Source organism: Ceratotherium simum, chromosome 26 (genome assembly GCF_057802395.1).
Source record: "Ceratotherium simum simum isolate JZ-2026a chromosome 26, ASM5780239v1, whole genome shotgun sequence".
Classification (NCBI taxonomy): Eukaryota; Metazoa; Chordata; class Mammalia; order Perissodactyla; family Rhinocerotidae; genus Ceratotherium; species Ceratotherium simum.
In genome coordinates this window covers 12,805,392-12,832,415 of record NC_141925.1, presented here as the reverse complement: position 1 = coordinate 12,832,415, position 27,024 = coordinate 12,805,392, and the positions used below count along the sequence as shown (strand labels likewise).

The window sequence follows — 27,024 nt, the reverse complement described above, 5'->3', positions numbered from 1 at the left end:
ATTTTTTACCTCAAATATAGCTGGAAAAGAGCTCCTTGCAAGAGTCAAAGAAGCATCAGCTCTGCTATTTTCTTGTTTCTGCCCATTTTGTGAAGGTTAGTTTATTTAGAACTGTAGTATAATTTGTAAATCCAATAACTGGTCGTTAGGATACATCACAAAATACTGCAAGTGGAAAAATGAGAGAGGATGCCATTGTCAACGCCTTTGTGTTGTGGTAGTTCCACTCTTCTGTCAATATATGTGTGTGCTGACAGGGCCCATAGAAGGTGTGTACGTGACATCACTCATCAGTCTACATTCAATTCTTAGTAAAGCTTAATTTCTTTCTTTTTCGTTTTAGATAAAAATAAATGTAGGTAGAAGTTTTAATATTTTCTCCCCCACCCTATGGATTTTCTTGTTTATTCCCTGTGGTTCCTGAACCTATCTATGAAGACCGCTGACTTAGAAGAGGGAGGGAAAGGGAATGAAGAAATACATGATGTCCCACCCCCTCCACTTCAGGTCTGACCTGCAAAATGGGTAGGAGGGAGAACCTTACATCCTTTATGCGGGTGGAGTTTTAAACTGAAGCGGAATTTTTTTAAAAGATTTTATTTATCTATTTATTTATTTTATTTAATTTTTAATTTTAATTTTTATTATTTTTTATTGCAGTAACATTGGTTTATAACATTATATAAATTTCAGGTGTACATCATTATACTTCTATTTCTGCATAGATTACACCATGTTCACCACCCAAATACTAATTACAATCCATCACCACACACATGTGCCTAATCATCCCTTTCACCCTCCTCCCTCCCCCCTGCCCCTCTGGTAACCACCAATCCACTCTTGTTTCTGTGTGTTTGTTTTTTGTTGTTTTTATCTTCTACTTATGAGTGAGATCATACAGTATTTGACTTTCTCCCTCTGACTTATTTCTCTTAACATAATACCCTCAAAGTCCATCCATGTTGTCTCAAATGGCTGGATTTCATTGTTTCTTATGGCTGAGTAGTATTCCATTGTGTATATATACCACATCTTCTTTACCTATTCATCACTTGATGGGCACTTGGGTTGCTTCAAAGTCTTGGCTATTGTGACTAATGCTGCAATGAACACAGGGGTGCATGTATCTTTATGCATTCGTGATTTCATATTCTTTGGATAAATACCCAGCAGTGGAATAGCTGGATCATATGGTAGTTCTATTCTGAATTTTTTGAGGAATCTCCATACTGTTTTCCATAGTGGCTGCACCAGTTTGCACTCCCACCAGCAGTGTATGAGAGTTCCCTTCTCTCCACATCCTCTCCAACACTTGTTGTTCCCTGTCTTAATTATAGCCATTCTGACGGGCGTGAGGTGATATCTCATTGTAGTTTTGATTTGCATTTCCCTGATAGTTAATGATGTTGAACATCTTTCCATGTGCCTGTTGGCCATCTGTATATCTTCTTTGGAGAAATGTCTCTTCAGGTCTTTTGCCCATTTTTTAATCAGGTTGTTATTTTTGTTGTTGTTGAGATGTATGAGTTCTTTATATATTTTGGAGATTAAGCCCTTATCAGATATATGGTTTGCAAATATCTTCTCCCAATTGTTAGGTTGTCTTTTCGTTTTGTTGATGGTTTCCTTTGCTGTGCAGAAGCTTTTTAGTTTGATGTAGTCCCATTTGTTTATTTTTTCTATTGTTTCTCTTGCCCAGTCAGACATGGTACTTGAGAATGTTGTTAAGACCAATGTCAAAGAGCGTATTGCCTATGTTTTCTTCTAGAAATTTCATGGTTTCAGGTCTTACATTCAAGTCTTTAATCCATTTTGAGTTAATTTTTGTGTATGGTGTAAGATAATGGTCTATTTTCATTCTTTTGCATGCGGCTGTCCAGTTTTCCCAAAACCGTTTGTTGAAGAGACTTACCTTTCTCCATCGTATGTTCTTGGCTCCCTTGACAAAAATTAGCTGTCCATAGATGTGTGAGTTTATTTCTGGGCTCTCGACTCTGTTCCACTGATCTGTGTGTCTGTTTTTGTGCCAGTACCATGCTGTTTTGGTTACTATAGCTTTGTAGTATATTTTGAAATCAGGGAGTGTGATACCTCCAGCTTTGTTCTTTTTCCTCAGGATTCCTTTAGCTATTCGGGGTTTTTTGTTGTTCCATATAAATTTTAGGATTCTTTGTTCTATTTCTGTGAAAAATGTTGTTGGAACTTTGATAGGGATTGCATTGAATCTATAGATTGCTTTAGGAAGTATGGACATCTTAACTATGTTAATTCTTCCAATCCAAGAGCATGGAATATCTTTCCATTTCTTTGTGTCGTCTTCAATTTCTTTCAACAATGTTTTACAGTTTTCTATGTACAGATCTCTCACATCTTTGGTTAAGTTTGTTCCCAGGTATTTTATTCTTTTTGTTGCAATTGTAAATGGGATTGTATTCTTTTTTTTTTTTTAAGATTTTATTTATTTATTTTTTCCCCCAAAGCCCCAGTAGATAGTTGTATGTCATAGCTGCACATCCTTCTAGTTGCTGTACGTGGGACTCGGCCTCAGGATGAACGGAGAAGTGGTGCCTCGATGAGCACCCGGGATCCGAACCCGGGCCGCCAGCATCGCAGCGCGCGCACTTAACCACCAAGCCACAGGGCCGGCCCTGGACATCTTAACTATGTTAATTCTTCCAATCCAAGAGCATGGAATATCTTTCCATTTCTTTGTGTCGTCTTCAATTTCTTTCAACAATGTTTTACAGTTTTCTATGTACAGATCTCTCACATCTTTGGTTAAGTTTGTTCCCAGGTATTTTATTCTTTTTGTTGCAATTGTATATGGGATTGTATTCTTAATTTCTCTTTCTGCTGCTTCGTTGTTAGTGTATAGAAATGCAACTGATTTTTGTATGTTGATTTTGTATCCTGCAACTTCATTCATTTACTATTTCTAAAAGTTTTTTGGCGGATTCTCTAGGGTTTTCTGTATATAAAATCATGTCATCTAAAATACTTTTATTATTTTTTTTTAATTAATTTTGTGTGTGTGTGTGAGGAAGATCAGCCCTGAGCTAACATCCATGCTAATCCTCCTCTTTTTGCTGAGGAAGATCGGCCCTGAGCTAACATCTATTGCCAATCCTCCTCCTTTTTTTTTTTTTCCTCCAAAGCCCCAGTAGATAGTCGTATGTCATAGTTGCACATCCTTCTAGTTGCTGTATGTGGGAAGCAGCCTCAACATGGCAGGAGAAGCGGTGCATCTGTGCGTGCCCAGGATCCGAACCCTGGGCCGCCAGTAGCAGAGCACGCGCACTTAACCGCTAAGCCACGGGGCCGGCCCCTACTTTTATTTTTTAAAAGTGGTTTAGGTTTACAACAAATTTGAGAGGAAGGTACAGAGATTTCCTACATGTCTCCTGCCCCTGCACGTGGATAGCCTCCCCCATTATTAATATCACTCGCCAGATGGTATTTTTTTTTTTACCAAAAATGAACCTACATTGAAGCATCATAACCACCCAAAGTCCATAGACTGCCTTAGGGTTCATTTTTGGTGTTGTACATTCTATGGATTGGGACAAAAGTATAACAACATATATCCATCAATAATACCTATAGGGTATTTTCACTGCCCTAAAAGTCCTCTGTGAACTGCCAATTCATCTCACCTCAGCCCCCGCAACCATGGATCATTTTGTTGTGTCCATAGTTGTGCCTTTTCCAGAATATCACATAGCTGGAATCATACAGTGTATGTACCCTTTCCAGATTGTCTTCTTTCACTTAGTAATATGCACTAATGGCTTCTCCATGTCTTTTCACGGCTTGATAGCTCATTTCATTTTAGCATTGAATAATATTCTATTCTCTGGATGTACCACAGTTTATTTATCCATTCCCCCACCTGCCGCCTTTTTTTTGTGAGGAAGATTAGCCCTGAGCTAACATCCGATGCCAGCCCTCTTCTTTTTTGCTGAGGGAGACTGACCCTGGGCTAACATCCGTGCCCATCTTCCTCTATTTATATGGGACACTGCCTCAGCGTGGCTTGACAAGCGGTGCATTGGTCCACGCCCAGGATCTTAACATGTGAACCCCAGGCTGCCAAAGCGGATTGCGTGAATTTAACTGCTATGCCACCAGGCTAGCCCCTCTCTGGGATTTCTCATAAGGGCGCTAATCTCATTCATGAAGGCTCCACCCTCACCATCTAATCACCTCCCAAATGCTCTACCCCAAATACTACCACATTGGGACTTAGAATTTTACCACATAAATTTTGGGAGGACACAAACTTTCAATCTGTAGCACTTAGCTAGTAATTCTGGTATGATGTTGAAAAGGAGTGGTGAGAGAGGACATGCTTGCCTTGTTCCTGATCTTAGCAGGAAAGCTTCTAGTTTCTTACCATTAAGTATGATGTTAGTTATAGATTTTTTTGGTCAATTTTTTTTATCAAGACGAAGAAGTTTCCTCTATTCCTAGTTTGCTGTATTCACTTTATTTTAATATTTATATACCATTACCACCAACAATAAGCTCGCTGAAGTTTAGGATTTAGGATTGCTTGGTGTAGGTGTTTTGTGTCTAGGATATACCGTCAAAATTCGGTGTTTCCAAGTCTCTTGAAATAATTCCTCTCCTTGTGGTTACTTACCAACTGCTTATATAGATAGGCTTATTAATTTCAGTTTGTTTTTTATTTTTAGGGATATCGTCCTTTTTGATTTTATTTTGAAATGGTGTAAAACTTTTACATGAATTCACAGTCAAGCTAATAAAACACATTGAGAAGTCTATCTTCTACCCTTTGTTCAGTCTGTTCTCATACTCCTCTTCCATTTTTATTAGTTTTTGGTTTATCTTTCCATCATTACTTTTATATATAGAAAAAATCACATGTGTATGTGTTTATATCCTTCCCTCCTTTCTTAAACAAAACAGGGCTTACTATACATACTATTTTACACCTTGCTTTTTTTCACTTGACAGTATATCCTGGAGATCACTCAAAGCTATATGCAGAGTTCTTCCTCATTAAAACTGTACTGTTCCTGATTAAAACTTATTAAAATTGTGAGGCTGTACCTTTCCCCTATTGATAGGCATTTGTGTTGTTTCCATTCCTTTGCTGTTGTAAAAGTGTTAAAATGAATATCCTTGAGCATATGCCATTACATTTTTTTGCCAGTATATTTTTTGATAGATTCTTAGAATTGATTGCTGGATCAAAAAGTAAATGCATATGTATTTACTCTATAGTCATTAAACAAGTTATCTAACATAATTGGGAACAAATTATTCTGTATAAATGAGCTTTGCAGATGATTGAGGCTAACTACTTAAAGTGGTAGAGTTTTCAGTGCAAAAGCTCTAATATTGAGAATAGATTTCCTGACTTCTTAATTATAATGGACTGTCGGGGAGGAAAAGCTATTCGTCTGTCTTCTGGGTCCTTCTGGCTGGTCTAAGAATTAAATTGAGATGAGACAGAATACAGGAAAAAATTAAAGTTTAATAACATGTAGACATGGGAGAAACTCAGGAAAACCAAGTAACTTGCCCAAATGGCTGAAGCCACCATCTTCAGCTAAAGACAAAGGAGGATGTTGGGGGTAGTGGTTTGGGCCTTCCAAGGCAAGGAAGGCAACTTACGTGGAGATAGAAAAATGTTTGATAAACAAGTGTTGGCTGGATTATCTACGGACAATGAGATCCCAAAGAGATCTTTTGATAAAATGGCCCTTGCTAGATGCCTTCCTGTCTACCATACCTAAAATTATCTATGGTGATAGCTCCTTCCTGGGACAGGCCCTTCTATCTTAAATTCTTTCAGGCAATTTGAGGGAAGGTCAGATGTTCTTCCTGAGTCTTCTGAGCCTTTATCGTCTTCAGCTCAAAATAATCAGCACGCCACAGTGATGCATCTTGGGTTGGCCTATTCTGATCCCCTACAAGATGCATCATTGTCAATGAGTTTTCCTCTGTGCATATTGACTGGGAAATTCCTTGAAAGCAAAAATCTCTCTGCTGGATTTATATGGGATATTTTATCCCCCATTGCCGATGGGAGCCCTTAGAAGAAAGAAAATGTTTTTTACTCCACGTTTTGGAGAGTATGAAACCCATACTCCCCACATGGGCAAACCTTAATTGAACAACTATTCTGGGTCAGGCAGGGCCATGCTGGGCGTTCAAGAGGAGAAGCCCAGGCCTTGCCTTAAGGAGCTCACTCCAGAGGGGAGACAACGACCTCAGAGCATGGCAGGTGGATGGTCTGATGCCTCAGGTTTTTGTAGGAGACAGACAGAGGTTTGGAACCATGTAGAAAATAACTGGAATCTGGGCTCCCTTAATTTTCAGTGCTTAGCTTTTCTGATCCTCAGTTTATTCCTGTGAAATGGGGACACCAGGGGTCTGAGGTTGTAAGACCATAGTCCTGGTGCCCTTAGCACACTATAGCGAGTGAGACGTGACATCGCCTTAGTTGCCATTATTTTTACTAGAGCTTGGCGGTGGAGATGGAGGGATCTAGGGTTCCACTCTCAGAAGTATTTATGACTCTGTACGCAACAGAAATTGGTGACTAATTAATTCGGTAGGGCTAGCGGCAGGGACCATGGGGAACAGATGTGTGCCACGATTGTCATCTCTTTTAAATACTGAGCGCCTACTGTGTATGTCTTCCCCGCCTCCTGCGGTCCCTGGGAGGGGCTTATTACCCAGGAACAGAGGGGAAGCCTGAGGCGGGAAGGGTATGGGGTGAGGGGCGGGCTCAGACACAGTTGCGGCCTCGCTGCCCTCCCCCACCATTCCAGTGTCTTGCGCAAATCTCTGACGGCCTCAGTTTCCCGACTATGGTGGCAGCGGTGGTGGTGGGATTGCAGAGAGCTGATTTCGAGGGGAATCAGGAGGGCCGAGTTTCCTAGCTTTAAAATGTTTTATATCACTTCAGCCCCCTCCCCCTCCCCCAAGTCTTCTGCTCCTTTCGGACGCCCAGGTGAGTGCTGGGAGGGGGCTGCAGGTAGTAGTATCTCAACAGAGCACCCTTGCTGCGCATTTACGCCATGTGCCGACCTGTGCTATGCGCCTTTCCTCCGTAATTCTCCCCAAGCCCCAGTCCGAGACATCCCGGGGCCGGATTCTCCCTGGCGGCCCCGCGCGCCCCTTCGATGACCGATGCAGAGGTCCGGGCGGGACTCGCCGCGCCGCCCCGGGTGCCCGCCCCTGCCTGGCTCCGCCTGGGACCTGCGGGAGGGTGAGGCCGGGGGCGGGGGCGGGGGCGGGCGGGGCGTCGGGGGACCGGGTCGGCCCCGGCTCGGTGACTCCAGCGGCCCGCCAGGCCGTCCCACACCTGCTAGGGTCCTCTGCCGCTGTGCCCCACGATGTCGCTGCTGCTGCTGCTGCTGCTGGTACTGGGACGCATACCTTACCTCAGCCAGGGTGAGTGAGGCTCCGGGAGTTCACGGGACTCCTCCAGCCCTCCCTAGGAACCCAGGAGCCCTGCCTCCCCACCCCTCTGTGAGGACTCCAGCTCAGCAGCCCTCCCCAGGGCCCAGGAGCCCTGCAGCCCCAGCCCTCTTTTCCATTGCTGGCTGACAGATTCCTTCCCACCGTCCCAGGAGCCCTGTCCCCCAGTCCTCCCCAAGGGCCCCCACTGATTCCACCCTCCCAGGGACCCAGAACTAGCCTAGCCCTACCCCAGGGCCTCAGGGTCCTCCCCAGACACCCCCTCCACTCACTGTAACCCTCTCCAGTTACCAGTCCCTCCCCACCCACCTGGCCTGGGGTCCTGTGAACTGAGCCTTCACTCCACCCATCCCTGGGGTCTGAGGTAGGACCACCAGGGGAACACCAGAGGCTGGGAGAAGGAGGGGAAGAAGGGGCCCAGCCCTACCTGGAACCAGGGAAGAGTTCCTCTTTCTCACCATGTTGCTTTCTCACCTACCCCTGGGACCTCTCTTGGAGGGGTCCCTCTGGCAACTACCCATTTCTGGGGTGCACAGACACACACACTCACAGGGAAGTATATAGACACCACAAGCATGGAGACACACAGGCACAGAACAGCCCCAGCCTCGCCTGGGCACTCAGGTGTAGGGCTCGTGGACAGCCTCACACACAGACACGGGCAGAGATACCCTGAGAGGAGCGCACGCACACACACACACACACACACACACAATGCAGGGATACTGAGAGTCCCACATGGACACACACACAGAAGCACCCACACACATACCCCTCCACACACCCAGGAAGCCTGGACAGCCTTGGCACTTCCAGCAGAGGCTGCCATGGGCAGACAGAGCAAACAGACCCCAGAATGACCTGCCCCACCTAAGTTGGCACGGAGGGAGTGTTTTTCTTGATTCCAAACCCATTGCTGGGTGTCCGCCCCATGCCTAGGTTCTCCATAGGGCTGTGCCCGGGACCCTGAGATGCCAGAGCGTGGTCAGGTCAGGGTGGGGGGACCTCCGGGGGCAACTTTGGGGTATGGGGTTAAGACTGGGGCCCTGTCAGATATGCTTAGACTGGGAGTGTTTCATGGGGTTTGGTGGATCCAGAGGTCAAGCGCCCTTATCTGGAAGCCCACTGCGTGCCAGGGGATCTGGAGCTGCCTACAGCAGAAATCTGCTCTTAAAGAGCTCCAGGGCCGAAGGGTCACTCCCATAAGCAGATAGCAGCACAGTGTGACAAGGGTCTTCTGGTCACATTCTAGAAGGAGGTGACAGGTGAGCTGGGTGAGGATGGGCTGAGGGCATTTGAGGGCACTGCACTGAGTGGGAAGTTTAGCTGGAGACACAGGAAATGATGAGCAGGGTCCATGGAGGGGGTGTTGAGAGAGGACCCTGAAGAGGTGGGATCTTTATCTAGAGGGCAGTGGGAGCCACGGGAGGTTTCAGGCAGAGGTATGGGCAGCTGGGAGCAGCACTCTGGCAAGTCCTGTGAGAGTAAGGACTGGTCATCCAGAGGAAGGCAAAGATTTTAACTCTAAACTTGTTTTTACATTTCGTTTCTATTTAAGTCATCTCTATTTCGTTTCATCACACAAATACGCTACTTTTTCCACTGAAAAAAAAACAGGGGCCAGCCAGGTGGCATAGTGGGTAAAGTTGGCGCGCTCCGCTTCGGCGGCCCAGGGTTTGCAGGTTCAGATCCCGGTCATGGACCTACATACCACTTATCGAGCCATGCTGTGGCGGCATCCCACATATAAAAGTAGAGGAAGTGCTCGCTTCGGCAGCACATATACTAAAATTGGAACGATACAGAGAAGATTAGCATGGCCCCTGCGCAAGGATGACACGCAAATTCGTGAAGCGTTCCATATTTTTGGGTTGTAATTAGTATTTTGGTGGTGAACATGATGTAGTCCACGCAGAAATAGAAGTACAATGATGTACACCTGAAATTTTTACAATGTTATAAACCAATGTTACTGCAATAAACAAAAAATTAAAAAAAAAAATAAATAAATAAATAAATAAATAAAAGTAGAGGAAGATGGGCGCGGATGTTAGCCCAGGGCCAATCTTCCTCAGAAAAAGAGGAGAATTGGCAACGGATGTTAGCTCAGGGCTGGTCTTCATCACCAAAAAAAAAATTGGATTTAATTTTGGCCTAGACTCTTCAAAAAAGTCAGTGTGATAAAAACCTTGTTCAGATAAAAAGACACAAAACAGACATGATGACCGAATGTGATGCATCAGTCTCCTCTGTAGCCTCAGGCCCAGAGCAGTGGACAGCGGACTCCCGGGCATCAGGCAGGCCCTGTGACCTGGGCTGGGTCCTTTCACCTCTCTTAGCTTCAGTCTCCCCACCTGTCAATGGGACAATGGCTGTCCACAAGACAAGGAGGCTGTGCTGTTGACAACAGATGATACCTGTAAGTTGGGGAGCACAGTGCCTGGGGCAGGCTGAGGTTCAAGTGAGTGCCTCTCCTTACTGTCGCTCTGACAATTGTTTCTGACCCAACGCCAGGGAGTGGACCCATTGCCCTCCCCAGAAGGAGGAGTCGCTCTAGGATTCTCTGATGCCCAGGTCACAGTGGTTTGGAGGCCCCTCACTCCAAGCAGTGGCCCCCTTGCTGCCCCTCAGCTCTATCCCCCTGCCAGGCGTCCTTCCCCTGCTGTGTTTGGGTAAGGAGGAAGGAACACTGGATTGGGAGTCAGAAGCCTGGGTGGGAGTCCCCAGTCAGGTCAGGTTCTTGTTGGCTGTGTGACTGTGGGGGGCCTCCTCTTTCTCACCTGTGAAATGCAGGGGTTCCATTCGCACCCGCTGTGTACTGCTGTGTGTCAGAGCCACACGGAGATCCAGAGAAATGGCTGGCTTGGGCCGCAGGGCTCCCTGTGTGGGACGAAGCTGTGCCTGGCAGTGAAAATAGGAGGAGATGCGAGGGACCCTGAGCCATAGTCTAGAGGGGAGTGGTGGGGGGCAGGGGAGACCCAAGGTCTGGGAAGCCCTCACAGAGGAGCCCTCTTTGATGGCAGGGACCCTGTTTAGCTCATCTCTGATGTCCAGTGTCCACCACAGGCAACTGGACAGACATTTGATGCACGACTTGCAATCTGGAGTTGACAAGGGCAGGGGACTGGGAATCAGGGCATTCCGGGGAGAGGGACTAGCCTGTGCAAAGGCCCAGTGCTATGATCTTTCAGATGCTGTGGCTCTGTGACTTTTTCTCTTTCATGGCTGTCTTGAGAATATTGTTAATAATAGTTAGAGCTTGTTATGTGCCAGGTGCTTTACATGCATGATCTCATTTCATTCTATGAAGTGAGGTCCCCTTATCCCCCTGTTTTACAGAAGAGGAAGCCAAGGCACAGAGAGGTTGAGTAAGTTGTCCGAGGTCACACAGCTAGGAAGTAGGAGAAGTAGGATTCAAACCCAGTCATCCAGGCCCTTTCCCCAGGTCTAGGGCAGCCCTGACCTGCAGCCTCTAACCTTTTCTTCCCCCAGCCTCCCATGTACACCGGCGTGGGCTCCTAGAACTGGCAGGGACCGTGAGTTGTGTTGGCACCCGCACTCCCGTGGCCTACGTGAACTACGGTTGCTATTGTGGCCTGGGTGGCAATGGCCAGCCCCGGGACGCCATTGACTGGTGAGTGCATGCTTGGGCCCAGGCTAGAAGGTCCCCCACCCCTGGGATAGTTCAGGCCTTTGAGGAAATACCCAAAACCGAGGTTGAGGTTTGGACCAGGAAGATTCCAGCATGTGATACTACCTTGCAGGCAAGGGGCCTCCTGGGTAACGTGGCCAATAAGGCCAAACCTTGGTACCAGCTGCCCACCACCCTGGCTATGGGATGATTTCTTTGGCAGAAAAAGGTAACATAAAGTTGATCAGACTTATTATGCGCCAGGAACTGTTCTGAGTCCCTTGAGTCCTCACAACAACTCAATTGCAGAGACGAGGAAACTGAGGCACAGAAAGATTAAGTGACTTGTCTGGGGCCGCAGAGAGGGTAAAGGGTGGGGCTGGGATTCGAACCCAGGCAGTTGGGCTGGATTCATGCCCCTAATCACTGCATTCTGCTACCACGTGAGAGGTGCCTGTTCTGTCCAGGCTGTGGGCTTAGATCTTTCCATGACTTCCTTCATTTACCCTCAGGCCGTCCTTGGAGGCCGGCATGATGGCTATCCCTGTTTACAGAGGAGGGCCCTGAAGCTCAGAGAAGCGCAACCACCTACCCTTTTCCACACAGCTAGTAGGTGGCAGAGGCAGAATTGGATTCTCTCTTCCCTCGCTTAGAGGATGTCATTGTCACTGACAGGTCTTTATTCTGGCCACCGGCCATGTCCTCCTGCACTCTGGCTGTCTGGTTTCTGCACATCCTTCCAGGTGCTGCTCAGGCATCCCCCCCTCTAAGAAGTCTTCCTGAAGCCTGGCCAGGCCTGGTACCTCCTCCGTCTCCCAGAATCCCCTCTCCTTAGCCCACATTCCAGCACTTCTCACCATGCATGCAGTGTCTGGTGGTTTGTCAGCCTCCCCCGCCAGACTGGGGACTCATTGAGGGCAGGGCAGGGTCCGGCTGACCTCCCCTGCCAGACCCTGCTGAGGGCTTAACACAGAGTGGGGCTGATGGCTAGATGAAACAGTACCAGTGAGTGAATGAATGATAGGAGGATTTAGGGACATTTATGAGTTTTTCTCAGGGAATTTTTCAACGTAAATTATTATTATTATTATTGAGGTCCTATTACCTGGCAGGCCCTCGGCTGGACACTGGTGACACTGTGGGGAACAGGACAGAAATTGTCCCTCCCTCACAGAGCTCTGGTCAGTGAGAAGGACAGATGTTGATCCATCTTCTCCCAAATGAGGGTCTCATTATAAACCTGCCCTGAAGGGAAGGAACCTGGTTTTCTGAGAGGGTGTGACAGGGAGATCGTCATAGCCTGGGGAGGTAGGGGGCCTGGATGACATCCTGGGGATGAGGACTGTCGCTTGGGCTGAGACCTAAGGGAGGAAGAGTGGACATGTTGTCCCAGGCAGAGGGCAGGACACAGGCAAAGTCAGGGGGCGGGCAGGGGTTGGTTCACTCCAGGAACAGAGAGGAGACCAGTGTGCCTGGAGCTCAGAGACTCAGAGAGTGAAGCACACAGGGGCCAGGTTCGAGCATGGCCAGGGCATGGAGGCAGTGCAGGACACACTGGAGTCAGTGGAATTATTTCCCAGGATGAGGATTCTCAGGGACAAAGCTTTGACCAGAAGATGCTGTCCCCCTGTGGGTCCTCACTCGCCCGCCTGGCGTGGCAGGGTGGCCAGGAGAGCATCCCTGCCTTCTGCATCCCTGGTCTGCCTGTCTGCCATCCGCAGGTGCTGTTATCGCCACGACTGCTGCTACATCCGTGCTGAGAAGATGGGCTGCATGCCCAAGTTGGAGGGCTACTCCTGGCAGTGCGTCAACCAGAGCATCGTGTGTGGTGAGTCCCCAGCACCACCCACACCAACCTCCCCGAGTGTGCCTGGGCATCCGGGCTGTAATAACTTACCACTGCTTCCAACTCTCCATAGACTGCCGTTTGGATTTATCTAATATAAGTGATCTTTAGTACTAACCACTTAAAAAAAATAAAGAAACCTGTTTCTTTGCTTTCTGGACAAAAACCAAAAAAGAGAAATGATACTAGACATAAACAACCTGAATGTCCATCAGACAGGGCCTGGGTAAATAAACCTGTGATGTATCCTCACTGTGGGAGGCTCTGCAGCCTCGAGAAAGGATAAGGTAGAACAATATGCTGACGTGGAAAGACGTTGAGTGAAAAAGCAATCTACAGGATGATGTGTCCAGTAAAGCACAATTTGTATTAAAAGACAGAAAAAGAAATTTGCAAAATAGTACCAGACTACTTTTCATGGTTACATGTAGACCTATGCAAAGCTCAGAAAAAGGTATGTAAAGATATACTCTAGGGTTGGCCCTGTGGCTTGGTGGTTAAGTGCGCGCGCTGCGATGCTGGCGGCCCGGGTTCGGATCCCGGGTGCGCGAGGCCCCACTTCTCTGTCCAGCCTGAGGCCGAGTCCCACATACAGCAACTAGAAGGGTGTGCAGCTGTGACATACAACTATCTACTGGGGCTTTGGGGGCAAAAAATAAATAAAATCTTTAAAAAAAAAAAAGATATACTCTAGGGGCTGGCCCGGTGGCACAGCGGTTAAGTGCGCACGCTCCGCTTTGGTGGCCCAGGGTTCGCAGATTCAGATCCCTGGCGCGCACGAATGCACCGCTTATCAGGCCATGCTGTGGTGGCATCCCATATAAAGTGGAGGAAGATGGGCACGGATGTTAGCCCAGGGCCAGTCTTCCTCAGCAAAAAAAGAGGAGGATTGGCAGATGTTAGCTCAGGGTTGATCTTCCTCACAAAAACAAAACGAAACAAAAGATATACTCCAGACTGAGGATGGCTGTGGTCATCTCTAGGGACAGGATCAGGCTGAGGGAAGTGGTGGTGGAAGGCGATTTCATGTTCTCTGTGATGCTTCCATTTTTTACGAAGAGAATGACTTTGTGAGTTACTTGTGGATTAAAAGTTAAAAAGAAAAGGAGTATACAGCCTGTGGTGTTTCAGGGTGAAGTGCACTGATCTCTGCAAGTTACTTTGACATGCATGAGAACAAAATAAAATAAAAAGGTAGATGGACGGATGGATGGATGGATGGACAGATAGAGGGGTAAGTGGCGAAGCAAAACGTTAATGGTGAAATCTGCGTGGTAGATCTACAGATGTTCTCTGAACAGTTCTTTCAGCTTTTCTGTATGTTTGAAATTTTCCACAATAAAACGTTAGCAACAGAGAAAATGGAAGAGGTTGGTGCGAGGGCTCCGTGCCTCCATTTCCTCACCTCCAGCCCCAGTGGGAGATGCTCTCAAGGTGGAGGCCAGCTGCACCCTGGCGTGGTTTGATGACCCTCCTCCACCATGGTTCTGAGGCTCCAGCTCTGGATGTCCTGCACTAGAGTGACCAGAAGCCGTAGGCTGGGTCCCATCCTAGGGGACGGAGGGATGTAGAACTTGGACCGAGCCTGTACCCTGAGTGTCCATTTCACTGGCTCTTCTTCCCTAAGGCTGAGCCAGGCAGAATGAACCGAGTTCTAGAGACGTCCTGCCACTTACCAGTTGGGGACTCCAGGGAAACCCCTTTCCCCCTCTGGAACACTGTGCCCTCATCTCTAAAAATACGGATAATAGTATTCCAGGTTGGTGACCTCTGGGCCATGTTTGTCCTGCAAATGTTTTGTTTCACCTGCATGGTGTTTAGAAAAGCAGTTTGAGCCAGTATTTGAAAAATCAAATTGTGTCATATAAAAAAATCTGAATTTCTGAATGTCTGGTTTCCCTTAAAAAATTGGAGGCTTTAACAGCATCAGACTCAGTAGCAACCATTGGCTGGAACTTAGAGGTCTGCCAGTTATAGGCAGGGCCTATGGCTCCTATCTGCCCCAGTCCCCACCATGCCCTGTTGTCTGTCTGACACTGAGGCCAAGTGTTGATGACCATATTTCATTTCCCTTGTGCTGTTGATTTTGTTCTAGAAAAGAAATATTTCTAACAAACCTAGGAAAACAGAAGGCAGACCAAAAAGTTGAATGCTTCAAGAAAAAATGGGAACGTGTGGCCTATTTATTTGTTGAAATGAAGAATGCTCCTGTGTTTGATAAGAACCCCCTTTGCTTTACTCATTAGCACCGCCTGCCCCAGTGGACATCTGAGTTTGCAACTCCTGGTCCAGTGGTCAACAGCTTAGTCAGTGACTCAGATTCTGGGCAAGCCCTGATCTCTCCAAGCCTCAGTTTCCTCATCCGTAAACTTGGGGCAGAAATCAAGCCTGCCTGTTGTGAGGATGAAATAGCGGTGACTGACACGGTACTGCATACACAGTAGATGTCATTAAATGTCTGCTGAAGAGGTGACACAACACTGTTCCTCCAAGCACAGGATTTGGGGGAGTGCATGAACACAGTTCTAACCCTGGACCCCAAAAGGCGAGAGCGATTTCTCTTTCAATTCTCTTTTAATCCTTCTAATTCTGTGGAGGAGACAGTCTCAGTTCAGTGCTCCTTTAGCTCTAACATCCCTGGGACATGGCTGATCCTTTTCAATGAGAGAGGAGGCTTCTGGCTTATAGCCTTACCAAGAGCAGCTCTATTCCTAAATTTAATTCTGGCTTTTGAAAAAATTATTTCTGTCTATCTACCTATCTATTTATTTATCTTTAACCACAAGCAGCGTGTATTTAGTGAGGATAATTATAACATAATCCACTCTAACATTACTGTATATTTTACACTACCAGCCGCTTCTGAAGTTAAAAGAAAAATAAAACTGCAATTAAAAATGTTGATGTCCCTCAGGGCAACCTCACTGGTTTTTAAAACAAAGCAATAAGAAAAGGAGTTAGGTATTTATTTTTAAGATTGCTTTCTGATGGATGGTATTTTCCATTTATAGGTTCCTTTCAAATGAATTAAAAAGCTGAATCAAATTTAAAAATAGGAAGTGAGGGCCAGCCCTGGTGACCTAGTGGTTAGGTTCAACGCACTCCACTTCGGCAGCCCACGTTCAGTTCCTGGGTGTGGACCTACACTACTCATCTGTCAGTGGCCGTGCTGTGCTGGTGCCTCAAGTACAAAAAGAGGAAGATTGGCAGCAGATGTTAGCTCAGGGCGAATCCTCCTCAACGAAAAATAAATCAATAAATAAATAAAAATAGGAAGAGAGTAATAGTACAGGCAGAATGGATGTAAGGCTGGGGTTTGGGCAGTGAGACTAAGTTATCTGAGGAGTTAGCATTGACCCAGACACCTGATTCCATAACTTTTTTTTCTTTTTACTTTTAGTTGAGAATAAACATAACATAAAATTAACCTTTTTTTTTGTTGGTGAGGAAGATTAGCCCTGAGCTAACATCTGTTGCCAATCCTCTTTTTGCTGAGGAAGATTGGCCCTGGGCTAACATCCGTGCCCATCGTCCTCTACTTTAGATATGGGATGCTGCCACAGCATGGCTTGATAACGGGTGTGTAGGTCTGCGCCTGGGATTCGAACCTGTGGACCCCGGGCCACCGAAGCAGAGCGCACAAACTTAACCACTACACCGCCGGGCCAGCCCCCCAGAATTAACCATTTTAAAGTGTATAATTCAGTGATATTTAACACATTCACAATGTCCTCCAACCACCACCTCTATCTAGTTCCAAAACATTTTCATCAACCCCCACCTAAAAAAACCCATACCCATTAAGTACTCAGTCCCTATTCCTCCTCCTCCCCCCCAGCACCTGGCAACCACCAATTTGCTTTCCATCTCCATGGATTTACCTATTCTGAACATTTCGTATAAATGGAATCATACAATATGTGGCCTTTTGTGTCTGGCTTCTTTCACTTACTGTCATGTTTTCAAGGTTCATCCACGTAGTAGCATGTATCTGAACTTCATCCCTTTTTATGGCTGAATAACGTTCCACTGTAGGTATGTACCACATTTTGTTTATCCATTCATCCATTGGTGGATATTGGGTTGTTTGCACCTTTTCACTACAGGGAATAGTGCTGCTATGAACGTTTGTGTACAAGTATTTGTTTGAGTACCTGTTTTCATTTCTTTGGGGTATATACCTAGGAGTAGAATTGTTGGATCATCTGGAATTCTATGTTTTACTTTTTGAGGAGCCACCAAACTTTTCTACAGAAGCTGTGCCATTTTACATTCTTTTTTTTGTGTGTGTGTGAGGAAGATTAGCCCTGAGCCAACATCTGTTGCCAATCCTCCTCTTTTTGCTGAGGAAGATTGGCCCTGGGCTAACATCTGTGCCCATCTTCTTGTACTTTATATGTGGGATGCCTACCACAGTGTGGCTTGACAAGCGGTGCATAGGTCCACCCCCAGGATCTAAGCCTGCTAACCCTGGGCCGCCGAAGCAGAGTGTGCGAACTTAACCACTATGCCACCAGGCTGGCCCCCATTTTACATTCTCATTAGCAATGTATGAGGGATCTGGTTTCTCCACAGCCTTGCGAACACTTGTTTTTTAGTTAGTGGGGGTGATTAGTGTATCTCGTTGTGGTTTTGATTTGCTTTCCCTAGTGACTAATGATGCTGAACATCTTTTCATGTGCCTTTTGGCCATTTTTATATCGTCTTTGGAGAAAGTATATTCATTTTTGAACAATCTTTTGCTCATTTTTAATTGGGTTGTTTGTCTTTTTGTTGTTGAGTTGTAAGAGTTCTTTATATGTTCTGGATACTGGACCCTTATCAGATATGTGATTTGCAAATATTTTCTCCTATTCTGTAGGTTGCCTTTTCATTTTCTTGGAAATGTCTTTGGTGCACAAAGTTTTAATTTTGGTAAAGTCCAATTTATCTATTTTGTCTTTCGTTGATCGTGTTTTTGTTGTCCTAAGAATCCATTGCCAGATCTAAGGTCATGAAGACTTACTCCTGTTTTCTTCTAATAGTTTTTTTGAACTCTTGTATTTTGGTCACTGACCTACTTTGAGTTAATTTTTGTGTATGGTATGTGGTAGGGGTCCAACTTCATTCTTTTGCATGTAAATATCCAGTTGTCCCAGCACCATTTGTTGGAGAGACTCTTCTTTTCTCATTCAATAGTCTTGGTACTCTTGTTGAAAATCACTTGGCCCTAGATGGATGACCTCTCTGAGCCTCAGTTCCCTTATCTGGAAGATGGGTATTGCGAAAATGAAAAAAAGGGTTTATGACATGATAAACAGATCGGACGGGGGTTGTTACTCTCTCCCTTCCCTTCTCCTCCATCCCGCATCCTGATCTGAACCTCTCTCTGACCCCCACTACCTCCACTAGAGAGAATCGAAGAGCTGCGTGACTCTCCACTAAAACCCCAGCTTTTGCAGACTTGGTTTGCTCTGGAGGGAAGGAGGCTCTCTTAAGGATTACTAAAGGATATTCTTGCATATGCACGCGTTCTCAGTCGTATCTCCTTAGTATGAATTAGGAGTTGGCATAAGAGCAAAGCTGAATTAAAATGGAGACGTAATATCAATTTTTAGGACTGAAAGTGCCCCAGACATCATCTCGTCCAACCCTCTCATTTAGACTTGGGGAAACTGAAGCCCAGGGGAAGAAGTGACTTGCCTAACCTGGTGGTTATGTGCCCACTCCTGGGCACATCCTCTGCCCCCTTCCAGTGTGGGCAGAGAGGAGGTGATACGGGGCTTGAGTGGGAAATCTGTTGAAGATCTTTCTCTTCTCCTTCAACCTGCATGTTCCACTTGTCTCTAACCATGTGAAATGATGTTTGTAAAATATTTATTGGTGTGTCTGCTGGTGGAGTCCATGCCTGTGTACAGAACTACCCTCCCTGAACCAACCAAAAAGAATCAAAATACCTATTACGCATTTTTGGCTAAAAATATTCTCTTATTCTGTCTGGAGATATTCTGAACATAGTTGTTTACTTAATTACAGGTGTGGCCCATTTTCCATTTATGGGCCTGACTTAAATATATTAAAAAAAATTAAGCTTATAATAATATTTACTGGCAGGCCTTTATTTTAAACTTAACCCTGGGAGCTATTTTTCCTTTTCAGTTTTTACTATTCTTGAATAACATGGTGCTGTTGGTTCCTGAGGCCATGGAGCAGTGAAACCAAGTCTTGCTTTTGAAAGAATCTTTCTCACTCAGGGAGAAGGGTGGGAGCACAAGGGAGGTACAGGCCTGGGTCAGGAGATCCTGGGCTGGAATCCTGGTCCACCCCTTCTCACTCTGTGCCCTTGGACAACTTACCGAGTCCCTCTGAGCCACACTTTCCTCATCTGTAAAATGGGAATAATAAACCTTCGATGCTGGGTTTGTGTGAGAATTAGAAATGATATATGGCTTTTCTATATTTTCCCAACAAATATTATTGAGAGTCTACTCTGTGCCAGCCTTCGTGCTGGGTTTTGGGCAAGATAAAGAATCAAGGCTCTGTAGTCTAAAAGGAGGAGAGCGGGAAATAGTGTCTGTGCCAAGTGCTTTATAAGGGCTGTGTCGGAAAATCAAGCAAGTGAAGTACTATACCTGCTACGACATGGAGGAACCTTGAAAACGTGATGCTAAGTGAAAGAAACCACACACAAAAGGTCACATATTGTATGATTCCATGTATATGAAATGTCCAGAATAGGCAAATCCATAGAGACTGAAAGCAGATTAGTGGTTGCCAAGGACTCAGCAAAGGGGTAATGGGGAGTGACTTCTTGACGGGTATGCGGTTTCTTTGGGGTGATAAAAATGTTTTGGAACTAGATAGAGGTGATGGTCATACAACATTGTGAATGTACGAAATGCCACTGACTCGTGCACTTTAAAATGAGTAAAATGGTAAATCTTGTTATGAGAATTTTGCCCCAATAAAAAAAAAGCAGGGGTGCAGGGTGAAAGATACTTTTTTGTATAGAATGGTCAGAGGTCAGAGAAGTCCTCACTGATAGGATGCCATTGAAGCAGAGACCTGGGGAATGAGAGGAGCCATGTGAAGAGCGGGTGGGAATGGCCAGTGCAAAGGCCCTGAGGTAGCAATGAATGTCTGGGTGGTCTGAGGAGCACCAGGAGGTTGGTGAAGCTGGAGCAGAGTCACCTAGGGTGAGAGCAGTGGGTGATGATGTCAGAGTGATGGGGGCCAGACTTTCCTCTGAGAGAGAAGGGGAGCCAGGGAGGATTTTGAGCAGAGGAGGGACATGATCTGGTTTGCATTTTAACCGAATCTCTTTGGCTGCTGCATGGAACATATTCCGGAGGGAGCAGGGGTGGAAGTCGGGCACTGGTTACGAAGCTGGCGTAGTGGTCTTGGTGAGCGGTGGGTTGGGCGGGAGGTGGCAGTGGAGGTGGTGGAAGGGGCTGGCTTTTGGACATATTTGGCTGGGGGGTGGAGCTGTAGGGCTTGCTGATGGATGGGTGAGGGAAGAGGAGCTGGCTGGGGTATTTATCCCAGTCACCTTGTCCTTAGACAGCTGGCCTCCAGCCAGCTCTGTGGGGAACACTGCCACCCTGGGCTTCCTCAGGAGCCCCTACCCCGGCAAGTCACACTGCTCTGAGGGTGTCCGAGTCTCTGTTGGGCAGCAGCCCACGGAAGGTTTACAGGCACAAGGGCTCGCTCCTGCACTGGCTGCTTCTATTACCAATTTTTACACATTATTTTTATCTATCTATCTAATCTGTTCATCCACATGCTTTTTCTGATTCAAACCTAATACGTGTTTGTTGTGAAAAATCCAAACATTACGAAACATTATAAAGTAGAAAGTTATGCTCCATCCACCAGACTGAACTAGCTTCTGTTAAGTTTGGCATTTCTTCCTCCACAATAATAATAATTAGATCACTCTACATATAGTTTATAATTTTTTTCACTTAATATTGTGTCTTGGACATTTTGGAACATATGGGTCGGCCTCATTCTTTTAAAGCTAGAGTTGCTCAATCTTGACACTACTGACATTTTGGACAAAATCTCTGTTGTGGGGCCATCCTGTGCATTGTCGATGTTTAGCAGTATCCCCCAACCGGATGCCAGTAGCACTGCCCCTCACCCCCGGCATGTGACAACTAAAAATGTCTCGAGACATTGCCAAATGCCCCCTGGGGGACACAGCTGCCTATGGTTGAGAACAGCTGGTTTACGGCATGAGCATACTTTATTTTGACCATTTCCCCATCAACTGCTGTACATGGTTGCAGAGACCATGGCTGTTTGTAAATCTTTGTGCACTTGTGTGAGGCTTTTTGAGGCATCAAGTCCTAGAATTCTTGGGTCAAATGGTGTATTTGAGGCACGTCTAGAATTTATATGTAGGAAGGACTGGGGGACAGCCTGAAAGAGGGGCTGGAGGACTTCCCCTGAAGGGGCATTTACCTGGCAATGGCATTTTGTAACAATGTAAATTGTGGGGCCGGCCCCTGTGGCCTAGTGGTTAAGCTTGCGTACTTCGCTTCAGTGGCCCAGAGTTCGTGGGTTTGGATCCTGGGCGTGGACCTACACACTGCTCATCAAGCCATGCTGTGGCAGCATCCCACATAGAAAAAAATGGAGGAAGATTGGCAACAGATGTTAGCTCAAGGCCAATCTCCCTCACCAAAAAAAAAAAAAAAAGTCAATTGTGGGAGAGGGTAAGGAGAGACCTGGTAAAGATTAGGGAGGAGGATGGCCTCTAAAGCCCTCACAAGCCACCTCCTTTTCGCACTGCCACTGAGTGGTATAGATGCTTTATTTTATTTCTTTATTTCTTTATATTTTGTGAGGAAGATCAGCCCTGAGCTAACATCGTGCTAATCCTCCTCTTTTTGCTGAGGAAGACCGGCTCTGAGCTAACATCTATTGCCAGTCCTCCCCCCTCCCCACCAAAGCCCCAGTAGATAGTTGTATGTCATAGCTGCACATCCTTCTAGTTGCTGGATGTGGGATGCGGCCTCAGCATGGCCGGAGAAGCGGTGCCTCGGTGCGCGCCCGGGATCTGAACCCGGGCCGCCAGCAGCAGAGCGCGTGCACTTAACTGCTAAGCCACGGGGCCGGCCCTATAGATACTTTAAATCAACAATATTGTAAATTAAACCCTGAAATAGCTACCCTTCAAATTTTGTTAATTGAGATTGCTTTTTCCGTGATGAAACCATCATACAGCTCAAAGTAGAAAAGTTTGAAATTACAAAATGTAAATAGGGGAAATAAAACCCCCAGAGACACTACACACAGACAACTACTTAGTTAACCTTCTGGTGTTTTTCCTGTCTTTTGAGTGCATAATTTTTTAAAAAATATAACAGTATGTTTTGTATGCCTTATTTTTCTCTTAAGTATAAGCTGTTTCCCATGTCATTAAAACTCCATTAAATAATCCTCGGTTATAAACATGAATTGTAAGCGCGGGCACATCCCCCAAGTTGACACCCCATTCCCTTCCTGCGGACAAGTCAGAGGCCTGGCGTCAGGCAGAGCTGGGGTGGGACCCCAGTCCCCTTGCCCCTTCCTGGTTTTCTCTTCTGCGAGGTGGGGGTGCCAGTGGCACCGCCCTGAGATGACTGGATGACATGGGCACCATAGAGCCTTTCGCCCAGTGCCTGGCTCTGCGTTAACTGCACGATAAATGCTAACCCCCATTTTTTCCGTCCTGTTTTTGTTAGCCATTTAATGAATTACAACCAAGGCAGTCTGCAGAGTGTTTAAACACAGGCTTTTGGAGTTGGAGGGGTTTGTTTTGTGTTTTGCCCTCCCTCCTAGAGTAGTTTCCTAGAGTATGGGAAGCTTAACAAATGAATTTAAGTGAGAAAGATTTTCCCTTTCAGTCCTTTGTTAATTTTTCCACTTAGGCAAGGAGGAAGTTCAATTGTGTGAGGGTTAAACCTCTCTTATGCTTCTGACCTCCCTTTTTTCTTAAACCAAGACACTCCAATTTGGGAGCTCACAGCCTTCAGGTATGCAATAGCATCTAACTAGATTTTGATATTAGAACTTCATCTTCATTGGTTTTTGTTGTTGTTATTTGTTTTTACTTGTTTTTTTTAAATCAATTTCTTATATTTATGGCATAGATAAAATTTATTTAATGTAATTTAATACAATTTAACATAATTAAATTATAATTTACTTAATAACTGACTTAGAACTTTAAAATGAGGGGATTTAAAGCAATAATCTTGAAGCTGCCATGGGCTTGACAGAGGAAACTGTGTGCAGTCATGCAGAGAAACACTTGAGTCAACTCAGCTCACGACAGGGCCTAGAAAGATGATCGCCAGAGCATCCCGGGTCCCTTGCGTCCTGCTTGATGTGCGCCCCCACTCTCCATCATTCTGTCCCCTCCTGGTGCTACCAAGCTCTCTAGGTGTTGCTCCAGGAGAGAAGCTGGTGGATTTTCTGAATTTCATGCTTCACTTTACTGGGGTCTCCAAGGAACTGTGCATTTTAAGAGAGGATCTTTAAAGATCAGCTGGCAGCTTCGGGAGGTCAGCTTTGGCTGACTGAGTGCCTACTATATGCCCTGCATTTGACAACTTGGTTTCTTTTCATTCTCCCAACAGCCCTTACAACTAGGTACTATTAGTTCCCCACGTTCCCCCTGAGGACACAGCCTGGGAAGGACGAAGTGATGTGTCTAAAGGCTCATAGGGACTCCATCCACGGCCAAGCTGGCTGACTCCAAACCTCAGGCTTCACTGTGCCTCTGGAAGGAACTTGGAAGGATTTAATAGTGGGTGGGGTTTTTTTTCCCATTTATGTGAATAATTAAAAGCCCACACTAAAAGGCAGTGGGTGGCATGGCTAGCTGACATATCCATAGCTGTTTAAGGCATTATACCTTCTAGATTAATAAGATACGACTTGAAGATCACAAATTCTTTCCAACCCAAAGTAATGACTCTTGAGTAGTGGAGTTCCCAAGGCAGGAGACCTATCTTGGGGTGGCAACCTTTGCATCCCTGTGTAAGGTAGGCCCAGAATGGAGGGGAGAGATGGAATACATGATTGTCACCTAAAACAAGCTGTTTTTCTTGAAGGAGCACCTCAAAGAGACTTGGAGAAAGAAGGCAGAGAAATGCAGGTGGAGCCAGCACTGACTGAGTGCGTGTCCAGTGCCAAGGCCCTGGCGGGCACTTTATGTAGCTTTCTCACCGAGGCTTCCCAATAACCCTGCACAGTGGATAGTGCTCCCCATTTTAAACGAGGACTTGGCTCAGAAATCTTAGGCAAGATCACACAGCTAGGAAGTAGCAGAGCAGGCATTTCCAAAAAAAGGCCTGGGCGGTACCAGGCACCCACTGCTTACCTAAACAGATCCTCAAATGAAATAGTGTAGTGTTGATACAGAATTGAAGCCAAGAGTTGTACGGACTTTGGACTCGCCATCTGAAAATAATTCTCTGGCAACTTCAGTTTCCTTTTCTGTAAAATGGGGCTAACACCACTCCCTCCTGGAGTTGCCATGATGATGGAGATCATGTGGTGAACTGTCAAGTGTCACACAGATGTGATTTATGACCCTTCCTGCCTCTAGCTTTACTGGCTTTCCTTGTGTTTATCCTCAAGTCTCTGCAAGTCCCTGCTCTAACCTCAGTTTCCCCATTTCTTCCAGAACCAACGGAGGACAAATGCAAACAACTCTTATGCAAGTGTGACCAGGAGATTGCTTACTGTTTAGCCCCAACTACGTACAACTTAAAGTACCTCTTCTACCCCCGTTTCTTATGTGAGAGGGACCCACCCAAATGTGACTAACTAGACTGACTTGAAATGTCCTTTTGCACGAGGAAATAAAACTCCCTTTCACTATCAACAGCTGCATTCAGTTCTTTGCAGGAGGGAACTGAGGCCAAGTGTGTTAAGCTACAACCCTTGTGTTTGCTTTCTCTCCCGTCCCGGAACTTGGGGCTGGAGGCCTGTTTGGTTTCCAGTTTGATGAGGGTCAAAAGTCCCATGCCTATATTATAAAACCACAACTGTGTTGATGACTGTATTGGGTTGGACGCCATTTTTGAGGTTCAACCTTTATGAAAAGGGCTGAGCTTTGTCTTCTGCTCTTGACGGCAGGCAGTCAAATATGAACAAACACCTACTATGTGCTCAGTCTTGTTCTAGGTTCTGGGTTGAGGAAAACACCAAGACGGCCACACGACGCCCACCCTTGTGAAGTTCAAGTCTAGTAGTTGTTGGCTCAAGAAAGAGTATTCTTCCCCATCCCACTCCACTTTTAACAGTTAAAATGTATTTCTTGGGGACAGCCCGGTGGCGTAGTGGTTAAGTTCGTGCGCACCGCTTCAGCGGCCTGGGGTTCACAGATTCAGATCCCGGGCACAGACCTACACACTGCTTATCAAGCCATGCTGTGGCAGCATCCCACATAGAAAGTGGAGGAAGATGGGCACAGATGTTAGACCAGGGCCAATATTCCTCAGCAAAAAGAGGAGGATTGGCAACAGATGTTGGCTCAGGGCTAATCTTCCTCACCAAATAATAATAATAATAATAATACCTTGATTATAAAAGTAGTACATACTCATTGCTTAAAAAAAAAAAGGAAAATACAAAGGAGAAAAAAAATCACTCCAATTCCCACAATCCAGAATAACCACTTTTAGCCTTTTAGTGTACTATCAGTCTTTTCTATAATTTTTAAAAATGTAGTTGAAACCATACCGTATGATTTTCATAAGCTTTTCTCCATGTCATTAAAAAATCTTTGGAAACTTCATTTTAAATAGCTGTATTAGACAGCATTTTATAGATTGCTAACTTTTGGATATTGGTGATATTTCCTATTTTTATCAGTTGTTGATGTGAAGAGGATGCTTGTGAATTTATCTTTGCCACCTTCTAGCACCCACCTTTTTATTATTCCTTAACCCAGATTTGCAGAAATGGAATTCTTGCATCAAAGGATCTGAATAATTTAAATAGACACTCTTTTTTGATGCACCCAAGCCTGCTGTGATAGAGTCCTAGAAAGGAGAGAGGCAGCCTGTGGCTCTCGCTCTGAACGTGCCTGTCCCTCCTGCTGGTGATAAGGAGCACGAGTCCAGCCCAGCCTGTTTGCTCTAGGCCAGGTCTCCTTTGTCCTCCTCCCCAGAGCATATGTGGGTATTACTCACCTTGGAAACAGGATATGGGGAGCAGGGGTGGGTACAGCGTGTGGCAGGCCATGGGGTGTGGGTGTGGGGCAATGGACTGGGAGTCCGGCAACCTGTGGTCTGGCCTGGGCCCAGCTCCACCAGTGCCATCCAACCTCCATCTCTTCATCTGGAAAGGAGGAGACTAGTAACCCCACAAAGCATGAGACCAGGAACGTGCCAATACCGCACAGTGTCCTCAGACTTGCAGTGTTGTCAGTGTCTCTGGCAGGTCACAATTCTTAAACAGGTAAAGTCAGGCAGCCCTGGGGCCTGAGGAGCAAACACAGGAGGAAGAAAAACATTCTCCCTCCTTTCACTTACGATACCTTAGGGTGGCTCCTTGGCTCAATGTTCGCATCAGGCTGCGGGACTTAACCATGACTAGTAGTCTGTATTGGGCAATACAGATTTTCTTAACAATTTTTCTCTATGTAGAAGTTTTATCTGTATAAAAATCTTTATTTTTATTTCAAGTAATTTCTTCAAACTTTCAGATGCAAAGTTTGAGTTAAATCTTCAAAAATACAAAGGATCGCGGCTGGCCCAGCGGCGTAGTGGTTAAGTTCGCGTGCTCTGCTTCAGCAGCCTGGGGTTCGTGGGTTCGGATCCCAGGCGCGGACTATGCACTGCTTGTCGGGCCATGCTGTGGCAGGCGTCCCACATATAGAGGAAGATGGGCACGGATGTTAGCTCAGGGCCAGTCTTCCCCAGCAAAAAGAGGATTGGCAACAGATGTTAGCTCAGGGCTAATCTTCCTCACCCCCCCAAAAAATTACAAAGGATTAATGAATGGTTCGTGGAGTCACAAAAAAACACCTTGGATGCAAATGTATCTCTGTGGGGCCAATCTTCAGATGGATCACATTTTACACCTGCTATTTTTACACTGAAGGAGA

The 27,024-nt window shown here is 45.9% G+C and overlaps 1 protein-coding gene and 1 non-coding gene across 3 annotated transcripts; both read left to right on the top strand.

Moving 5' to 3' along the window:
* Positions 1-6,782: 6,782 nt before the first annotated feature.
* On the top strand, positions 6,783-24,815 carry LOC101400573 (group 10 secretory phospholipase A2). 2 transcript variants are annotated; one of them, XM_087416998.1, is made up of 5 exons: positions 6,964-6,988; positions 7,331-7,431; positions 10,951-11,092; positions 12,811-12,917; positions 24,595-24,815. In XM_087416998.1, exons 2-5 carry the CDS (start codon positions 7,374-7,376, stop codon positions 24,735-24,737), a joined length of 450 nt encoding a protein of 149 aa, XP_087273124.1. In that variant the 5' UTR covers positions 6,964-6,988; positions 7,331-7,373; the 3' UTR covers positions 24,738-24,815. The 2 variants fall into 2 exon arrangements, with proteins under 2 accessions (XP_087273123.1, XP_087273124.1); XM_087416997.1 differs by lacking the exon at positions 7,331-7,431 and having other exon boundaries at positions 6,783-6,988; positions 24,595-24,814.
* On the top strand, positions 9,220-9,326 carry LOC147913571 (U6 spliceosomal RNA). Its single transcript, XR_015548659.1, has one exon. It is a non-coding gene; the product is annotated as a U6 spliceosomal RNA (small nuclear RNA).
* Positions 24,816-27,024: the final 2,209 nt, after the last annotated feature.